The following is a 10,557-nucleotide window of genomic DNA, read 5'->3' on the forward strand; positions in this document are numbered from 1 at the left end:
TGTATAGGAGTTAACAAAATACTCAGTATTTGCTCTCGATATACATGTATTGATTTTTTCAGAATCACCTAAAAGGTCACGTAGTTAAAACTATTTACATGAAAAGAACATATTACAAACACATTAAGAAGCCAAAAATGGCACGACTTCTGGAAAACAAACAGAATGATACATGATTTAGTTGTGGCCTTAGTGTTGTTCGACTATCCTCTTGACCTTGATGTTTGTGAATAAGATGAAGATAGCACCTGCATGAAAATGATTCAAGATGTCACTTAAAAGAGTATTTTTGCACGATGGTCGAAACCCAAAATTTGACATATTTTCACATTAGTAATGTCGAGAGAAATGAGTTCCAGTGATTGGTTGGAGGATGACGATATAAAAGGTATATTACAACGTGCACATTAGGAAGTAAGGCTAAAGAAGAAACTCTTAACCGTATAATCTTGATTCTCAGTGCAAATTGATTGTCTTGTAAATATAAAAGCCAGACATCACAATACCTGATATGTCTTGGGACCCTTCTTTAGTAAATAACCAACACTATTAAGATTATCCACGAATGTGTCGATATCTGGAACCATTAATGCAATCCGATCTGCCAGACTATATATTTCCTGCAAAATAAATACTGTTATAGGGATTTTTCTCATTCTTGCATTAGTACTTTACCATAAAATATACAATGATGAGAAATATGGCTTACAGAAATTGAAAAGCAATCCTTTTGCTGCAATTCTGATTGCTTATGCAAGGCACTCAAAAACCGTTTTGCTTCTTTCTGCTGACTCATTCCCCCACTCCGTCCAAAATCCACAAATCCATGCTCGTCAACATACTTATCGTATAATGATTCTTTCATTATTTCCACAACATCCTGAAAATTGAGAATACATGGTTTGAGGGAATCGTAATAGAGCAATTTGATGATCAAGATTATAGCAGGTCTTGATGATTTTGGAAAGATTGTTAACAAACTGTATTAGAAATGAGCAACTACGGAGACAATCAATTTACCAGAGCATCTTGCTCAGTTATCTCTTCTCTTAGATCTACTCTAGCTCGAGCTCCTGCCAACCTTACCAAGCTCTCTAATTGCCTTGCTGTTATCGGTGTACCATCACCGGACGTATTATGATCCCTCAACTTCAAGTAAAACTTCTGCAAGATTTCTGCTGCTGGTTTTGTCATCCTTGCACCAAATGACAAGAAGATAAATAAACATTTTAAAGAGTAGCAAAAACTTTAAAACACAAGACAAAGCACATTTGACAACCTAGGAAATATATAAGTTCTTGCATAAGCAATGTATTTACGCAGAAGAGGAGCAGGCAATGGAACAAAACCACTGTCTTTCTTAGGGTCAAGTCTCAGCCTTGCAACTAAAGAACCCTGTTTTGTATTCATGTCAATTTCTCTAACATCCAGCGAGGCTGCAAAGAAAAATTATGAGCAATTTGTATAAAAACATTTCCCACTGGGATAATGGTTGGCAAAGGGCAAACCTGTACATAACCGTTTTGCAACTGGTGGCTGCTCTACACTTTTTGCATGAAGCTGACAAGGAAAAGCTTTAAATCATGCAATTTTTCACATGAATAAACTCTAAATGATAACCATATAATTGCATCAACTGATAAATTTCAATCAAATTGTATTGCATGAAAGAAAAAGGACCTTTTCCTTGAATAAGCTAAAGAAAATGATGCTAAAAGTAGCAGGGTAAGTGACAGGATTGTTTTTTGGTCAATGATTGATCACTGAATCTTTTTTTTTTTCAATGATTCACCTAATCTACCAAAAATAACTCAAGGATAGCATCAACTAGCTATTTCCATTCAACGAGTGAATTTTGATAGTGTTTCATACTCGTCAAGCAGAAAATGTAAAAGAAATTGATTACATATATCTGATGGTGTTAAAAAAGAATTATTTACTGCAACAAGAATTGTCTCCCTAGAGCAAACAAGGATTCGAGGAGCGATGTTGACAGTTGGATATTTCTTACTAAGTTGATCAATTTTCCAACATAAACGAACATTTGCAGAAAGGAGTGAGGACTCTTACTGACATAATATGCTCAGAGAGTCGCTTGTCCAGCACTTCATCAGGTTTATCAAGTAATATGAACACCAAATCAAATCGTGAAAGCAAAGCACCATTCATCTTCAAGTTCTCGTTCACAGTTTTTGCACGGCTGCAAGAATTTTTTCACACATTACCACCATAGATTAATAGCTTTTAAAAGACCAATATGTAATGCAAGTATTCCCATGATCTAAGTTTACATAATTATATGAGATAGATTCTTCTCCTTTCTTCTTTCTCCTCTTTTTAGTTTCTATCTTCTTTCTTCTCTTTCTTCTGTGAGTTACACATCTAACCACCAGTCTATCCTACAGCTCCTTAAGCCCTGAAGTGAGGCTCAAAACATGTTGAGCACTTACCCTCGCTTAATGAGTGCTTTAGGGTCATCATAAAGGTTCTAAGGCATGTTCTCTTCTGAAGAGGCAACATTAAACAATTAATATTTTACTTTATCGTAAAAAACATTCAAATTCTTTGTTCATCTATTTGTCATTCATGCTTATAATTATTAGTTTTGGACTAAACATATATTTGTATTGTTTTTGCGCTTAAAGCCCCAGCGGACCTTAAAGCTTTTTGTGCCTTTTGCTTTCGATAACACTGCCAGAGATGTTACTGCTCAATTACATATGTTAAAACATAAGTGTTCGTGTTTGGTAGCTCTCTAGTGTAACCTAAGAAATGTATATAAGGAGGATGGCATGACTTGTTGTATGAGGGGATACACCCTCTTCTGTTGTATGAGGGGATACACCCTCTTCTGTAATGTCCAGTATTATCTAGTGCTTGGCTGCTTTCTTTGCTTACATAACCAAAAAAGTGGATCTAAAGGCATCAATTATCACTCAACCAATCATCCATAACATTCAAATAAAAAATATGTAAGTTTTTCATAATACTTGTAGTGGCCACCAACAGGGTTTGCTGCTGCTAAAACAGATGTTCGCGCTGACAAACTTGCAACAAGTCCTGCCTTTGCAACAGAGACGCACTGTTGTTCCATAGCCTCCAATAAGGCCTAAAGTCATGGAAAAATAATTATGTCCTGATCCTAAGTGTGAAGTACCAGTTGACAGTATAAATCCGTTTAACTAAAAAGACCTGATGTTCAGCAGACATTTTGTCAAACTCGTCAATGCAACATAATCCACGATCGGCAAGAACCATAGCACCTAACCACGACAAAAAGCAACAAAAACAGTATAATTAAGCATTTTGGGACCAAGATGATCACTATAAGCAATGACTGAAGCGGTAATTTCTCTTAAAACAAATTTCTAAATAGCATAGCTAGACAAATTTACAGGTAATTCCTGATTTTTCCTCAATCCGGAAGGTGAGAAAGGACACTATCAACCATACAAAGTAGTAACCAATATAATAGCACCTGTTTGATTACAAGGAACTATACTAAGTTCAACTTCTTTTTACTAGACACACCCTCCCTCAGGAAATAAATAAATAAGGATTCTCATAAAACAGTGATACCCCAAATATTCATTTTAGTTACCCTATGTTTTCTCTTTAAAAATACATTGCTTTAAATATAACCTTCTGCAAAAAGATACAATTGATGGTGGATTTCCAAATCATAGTATTCCCACACTAAAAGAAAAAGAGACCATTACCTGCTTCAAACGCATAGTCACCGGTCAAAGGATCCTTGACAACAGCAACAGTAAGGCCAGCATTAGTTGTTGCATTACCACAAATATATATGCCACGGGGAGAAATGGAAGCTGCCGCTTGAAGTAGTTGACTTTTACCCAATCCAGGATCACCTAATAGCGTAGAAACCAGCTCTAATCAAGTTAGCTTGTACAATTATGTGACATATTCAGATAAACGGATAAACTTGACTTCTTAATAGATATTTTAGCTTGAGAAAAATGCTAACTTATAAGCTAAACCGCTTTCCCGAATTTATTTCCAGCAGGACCAAAAGAAGACAAGGTAGATAGCCACATACCGACAATTATTATGTGGATATCTCCTCTCACAGGAACCTTATTCTGATCCATGGAATGCTTCCGTACACCACCAAATAAAGCTAATGTAATTCCCGCTACACAAAGAAGAGGAACAAAGAAAAAGAGGAAAGAGGATCAAGTTATCTATGTACCTGTAGCATGACCACTTCAAACAGCTCATGGAAACAAAACAAATTCCACCAAACACAATGTAAACATAACAAAGGAAGAAATGTGATAGTGCTTCAATTGTATGTGTGTCTTTTTTCCATGAATCACATACCAATAATTAACATATGAAAAAGTGTGGCAAGAGTTTCAAGATACATAAACAACCCAGGCAAACACTTAAGAAGTGGGAAAGGAAAAAAAAAGATGACAACAAGTAAGTAAACAAAGAAAGTAAAGGGTACAAAAATCGGGTATCTTTGCATGCCTAACTAGAGAGTAATTCCGAAGAAGGGAAAGACCCTCAGATATAAATCACTCCATTATATTGACAATTTGAGTTGATCGCAGTATGATGGCAGTTGGCCAAGCAGGGCCATTTCATCTACTGGTTTAGGGCATACCAAAAAGATCCCAAATGACATGGTACAACCCTTTTTTTAATGAAGTGATTGTGTTAAAAGGCATCAAGAAGATACAGGTACACACGTGAATCTAGTTGATATCTATTTTACAGTAAAGGCACACATCACCAAATGAAATGGGATTCAAACTGGAAGGCATTAATCCTGTGTCCACATTCAAACAGTCCTAACCCGGAGGCTTACTCTATGCTGCGAAAGTGAGATATAAAGAAAAGCCAAACATATAACAAGAGGATTGGATACAAAGACCTCAACTCATCTTCTAAGACTCTCCATTTGATATATGTCCTAAAGCAAGCAGGTTAGCTCTTGTTCATCACCATGCAGCAGGGTACAAATCAATAATTTAAGGAATGATAGCTTACTGAAAAATAATGATAAAACTCATCCCAATGATTATTTATACCTTTAACAAGCTCGTGACCGTAGATCGAGGGGCAAACAGATTGAAGTATTTGTCGAAAGACATCAGAACCATGTTCTTCAGAAAACTTAACAATAAACTCCAAATCCTTTGGAGAGAATGAGTATAAATCAAATAGCTCTGTAGCTCTAGCATTAGCGTTATCTTGTGAACCCTCAGGTGTTGACTGAGACTTCGAGTTTGTAATAGAAACTACTTCTAGGTACAAATAATAAAGTCCTTGATTCTTGCCTTTTGACTTTCCTGCATTTACCAAGGTTCTCATACAGTTAACATCTGACATATATAACCAAAATTGAAGTATATAGCAGCAAATCAAATGCATAATTTTTTTCCCATCTGCAACATTATCAATGTCGCTGGCCTATATTTTTCTGGAGTGCAATAGAAAGATTGGTATAATGACTTTTCTCTCCCAGAAATCAATTCAGGCAAAGGCTATATAGCTGTGATTTCTGACTGAAAGTAGGGTACCAAAACATAACTAATTCGAATATCATTTATTACAAGGCACTCTATCAATATATCATTTTGAATGAACGAAAGTTCCATTGTGTTAAATGCAACCAAATCATGGAGGACTCATAAGTTGATCTACTTAATATGCATTCTTAATGGACAAGTATATTATGACATTAAACCTTCTTTTCCTAAATAATAGCTCATTTGACAAGAAGGATATCTGGAGACTCTGTATGGTCACTGGATCAACATTAGCTTAAATGGTTTAGATGTCATTCATCCAAGACTTGGAGCAAACACAGAGAAGAAGCATTCATACTTATTGTATTATTAGAAATTTCAGACAATGCATTATCATTTGTTGCTCACCGCTCTGTGCAGAAAGCAGTGGTACTTAATAACATATATCCAAAATAAAAGATAAGAACAAATAAGAAGATACTGCCTTTAGACTTGACTCAAGACTGTTAAAATGTTTAAAGACTTCAAATAATAGTAAGAACAAGATACAAGATTCACCGTCGTTGATGATATTACTAGTCTACATCAGCTTTAAGGCCTATAATTGAATATGATGCTTATTTCATATCAGTCAGGAGCTTTAGTCTGAAGCACGTGACTCAAAATTTTATATTTTAAATGAAGTTAAGGACCCATGCATGAAAAACAACGGTCAGCACACTTCATCAACTTTCTCTAAAATTTCTCCCTTATATATTTAATTTAAACAGGGAACCATATGTTACAGTCCGATAAAAGAAGGCTATATTTGGTGTTCACATATATAATCTAATTTAATGGAGAAAATCCGGCGTAACACACTTTTTGCTGCGCTAAGACAGAAACAAACTTACATTTATGGCTCTTAAACAAAGTCTGCTTTCATTTCTCAAGATCTATATCAGGGATGTACTCACTTCTCTCTACATATACACACACACGCATGACATATATAGCATATATATGTATCCTCATCTCGGGCAAGAGATGGAATGGAAGGAAAAAATTAGGAGGATCAAAAATTTTGCTCATAAGATGCTGCAATCTACACTCATAAGTATGAAACTGTTGTTAGAGAAAAACATTCAGATTATTTGTTCAAAATATTAATAAGCTCACAAGAAACAGGATAAGTATATTAATTTGTTTTTTATAGGTGGAGGAAAGACATTCATGCTATCCAAACACATCTATGTCGCGTTCTCTATATAATCATTTACCTCCTCCAATATCCATGTAATTGTTAATCACCTTAATAATTCCAGTGACAGTCACAATATCCCCAGGGATGCATGCATCCACAAGATCTTCAGTTAGTTCACATTCAACAGTTCGAGGTACCCGTCCCTCTTCATGATGTTCAGATTTCAGCAGCTCCTGAATTCTAGGAGAGCATAGATAACTTACATAAGAAATGAACAATAAAACAGAGAGTTAAGAAGAAGAATAGAATAATAGAAATGAAATATTTAGTAACATATTTTACCCAAAAAGTATGATATAAAAAGATGTTGAAGTACAGTCTACAGACATCAAAGGAAGAGGAATTTACCTTATTTTCTGAAAGTCAATAATTCGAGCTGTAGACCTTATGGGATTAAAAGTCCTACATTTACAACCATGCAATTCACATACTGGTGGAGGTGAAAATTTTCCATCTGGAAAGTCACGAGTAATACTGGTTCCGCACTTGGTACATGCAAAACACATTTGCATCACCAGAGGCTTGACTGTGCTGACTTTTACCACTGTACCACGTACAGAGACAAGCCTATCTATCATGTGAAAAAAACATATTAAGAATCTAAGCAGCATTAAGCTAATTGATCGATAAAGAGCAAATGTAAAGTTGAATATCATTTTACCAATATAAGCAGCTTTTAGGTTCTTCAATGCAATCATTGATTGAGGATAGTTGTGGAGACGTATATTTATCTTCACAAAATCATCAAAACTTTCATCCCCCAATTTCATAAAGTAAATCTGCAAGCAGCAGGGACATAACGTAACGATACAATTAAGATAAAATAATATAAATATGTGGAAAAATTGAATTTCATAACTGTAAATGTACTACCTTGTGTAATGCAGCACTCATACACAACAGAGCATCTTTAGATTTACTCTCTAAAATTGTATAAAATTCTTGGAGCTCACAAAGTTTTTGGAATTGCTGAAAGTCCAGTGGCAATAAGAACGTGCCGTCAACCTCCTTCACCTAGATTAATAATTCAGTATCATTCTTTAATCTGTAACTTACAACTCTAAGAATTATAATTTTCCAGCAATTGAATCATGCTTGAACACTAAAATATTACAATAATATCAGCAAATCAGCCATTTCCTTTACTATTATTACTGTACTATGCCATAATTGTCAGATATAGACTCCAGTGGATGACATTCTCCATTTGAATACTTCAGACAAGAAACATCAAACAGTATAATAAAACCCTCCACAAGAAGAAATAAGAGATTAGAGGAAGACCAACTTTCTGAAATAGCAAAAGAGTCCTTTGTTCACAACTTTTTGGACTTTGAAAGTACATGACAAGCAATATGTGGCATCATCATCCTTCACCTACGATGGTGGTTTTAGAGTACAATGGAAGGGTTCACAAGAACCAATAGTTTTTGCCTTGACCTTGTATAAGCAATAAGAAATCTACTAAAAATCTATAAGTACTATGACTGTGAATCCAGTTATTATTGTAATTAATTTGAGATCATTGTAGCAACCCATAAATTTAAAAAAAGTGGATCCACCTCTATTCACCTAGACTTAGGACCCATCTCTCCATAAAAATTATTCACTTTATTTGAAAACTGTTGTTTGGTGTATTTTAAATTTGGCAAACAACTTATAACCTGCTTTCCGATTCAATTTTCACTTTTGAAGTTGTATTTAAGTTGAAGTATGAACATTATTCCAAATATTCTTCGCAAAACGTATAACCAAGCACAATTCCATTTTCAACTCCAACTCCATCAATTCCAAATAAAATGAAAATTATTTGGAAATTATAGCCAAAAGCATACTTAATAATTCAACATCAGTCTTTGACCTTCATTTTCAGTTACTATTAGTTATGGTTATCCGGCAACTAAAAAAAGTTTAGAAGAAGAAATATTAAATGGAAAAAATCAGTAAATCAGCAATTTCCTTTGCTACTAGTATGAACTTCGCCTTATTCACAGTAGCAGATACAGACTCCAATCGTCCAAGTTCACCATATGAAAACATCAAGTGCAGAAAACAGTTCACAATTGTTTGAAACAAAACAACTCAAAAACACTACACAAAAAGCAAATGCTCGGTGTATGGAGTACAACAGTCAAGTCATCGTAATTTCCTAGTAAATTCAGCCAGCCATTTCACAATTGTTTGTAACAAAACAACTCAAAAACACACCTAAAGTATCCAGATCTTTTTTGAGTTTCATTCCTGGTGTTTGAGTTCACTGTGCCAATTATAACCAACTATTTATCAAAACACATCTTAACTATCAATTGTTGCTTTTTCCTACCTGAACATGTGATATTTCATATAGGAAACTTACACAAGATACTTTTAGATGTGTTTTCGACCATAAATCACTCGACTCTCCAAATTAAGCAATCATAGCGTGTCTTCGAGAGCTAACCTGAGAAACGAATTGTTCACCGGAAGGAGCAGAGAAGAAGTGAACAAGCTCAGAGGCGAGTCGGAATTGTGGGTCGCCGACATGGAAATCGATACCGGGGAAATAAATCGACAGTGCTTTACCGAGACCGATAGGCGTCGTCAATTTCTGTTGAATCTTCCCGTTCACCGCCATTTCTCCGGTCATGGGGTGGCGATTGGACCGTACAAAGCTCTCCGAGAGGGGAAAAAAGGTTCACGATAGTTTTGGCGGGAGAAGAACACACGAGGCAATATAGAAACGAAAAAGGATAAAAATAGTTTAAATTAACTGATTAAATATATACTAGTAAATGGGTCCGCACTTCGCACGGTTAGATTATTTTTCTTTAAAATTTATTAGAATAAAACTTTTCTTATATTTTGATGTTATAGTATTTTTATATAAATCTATTTTCATAGAGGTTATTCAATTGTAGTTTACCATTTATTTTATTAAAAGAAAAGACAAAATTACAAATCATACCACTATTTTCTCCTAGTTTACATAATTTCATTTTACAGATTCATTAATTTGCTTTTGAAATTTTACAATGGTTAGTTTAGTTTTATCATCTATATGCATGATTACATAGTGTCTTTAATTAGAGAGACACATAAATATTTTTCTCAATTTTTATCTTTGCAAATTTCGTCAATATATATATATATAACTAATGGGTTTATCAAGAGCAAAGGTTCCATAATCATATGATATACCAATAAGTAATATGTAGTCATTATGTGTTTTAAAATTAAAATGCAATCTTCCGAAATCCAAATTTCATATGTAATATAGTTATGATGTTGTTTGGGAATTGAAGTTGTTCACGAACAAAACATTAAGGATCCTTGAAAAGGGTGAAAGAGAAGTAAGAGATAATGGGAAAAAAGTTAAAAAGAGTACTTTGGTGCGAGAAAATAGTCATTATTGTGTATCATACAATTGTAATTAATTGCTAGTTTTAGTTCTATTATTTGACTTTCTATTTTTTTTACTCCTGTTAATATTAACATTATTATGACAATAACAAAAAATCATATAAATTTTTAGGCTTGATCTCTTGGAGAAGACAAGATTTCTTTGGAGAATGTTGTAAAGAAATGTATGTACTTAAAAACAATAATTAATATCATAAGCATAAATTAATGACTGTAAAAAAAAACATATCAGGATCTGTAACAATAGAATAAAACAGAAAGGAAAAATCGAGCTCTTTGAATGCATAGTACTTCCTTAAGGAAATCATTCCCCTCTAGTACCCGAGGTTTAAAGAAATAGATCCTCTCAGTATGAAACGATTTTATTCACCAGTGTAATGATACAAAAACAATAGTGTCAGAAAACCACTCAAC

At 34.3% G+C, this 10,557-nt stretch overlaps 1 protein-coding gene across 1 annotated transcript; it reads right to left on the reverse strand.

Moving 5' to 3' along the window:
• Window positions 1–47: 47 nt before the first annotated feature.
• On the reverse strand, window positions 48–9,441 carry LOC125870501 (probable DNA helicase MCM8). The gene is made up of 17 exons (XM_049550947.1): window positions 9,185–9,441; window positions 7,618–7,758; window positions 7,406–7,523; window positions 7,093–7,315; window positions 6,761–6,924; window positions 5,061–5,321; window positions 4,061–4,156; window positions 3,720–3,872; window positions 3,193–3,263; window positions 2,991–3,109; window positions 2,071–2,200; window positions 1,509–1,560; window positions 1,280–1,436; window positions 1,021–1,195; window positions 710–880; window positions 507–620; window positions 48–248 (listed from the first exon to the last, which is right to left on the reverse strand). The coding sequence occupies exons 1-17, from the start codon at window positions 9,368–9,370 to the stop codon at window positions 204–206; spliced, it is 2,376 nt and encodes a 791-aa protein (XP_049406904.1). The 5' UTR covers window positions 9,371–9,441; the 3' UTR covers window positions 48–203.
• Window positions 9,442–10,557: the final 1,116 nt, after the last annotated feature.

The sequence above is a fragment of the Solanum stenotomum genome, chromosome 7, assembly GCF_019186545.1.
Source record: "Solanum stenotomum isolate F172 chromosome 7, ASM1918654v1, whole genome shotgun sequence".
In the NCBI taxonomy this organism is placed as follows: domain Eukaryota; kingdom Viridiplantae; phylum Streptophyta; class Magnoliopsida; order Solanales; family Solanaceae; genus Solanum; species Solanum stenotomum.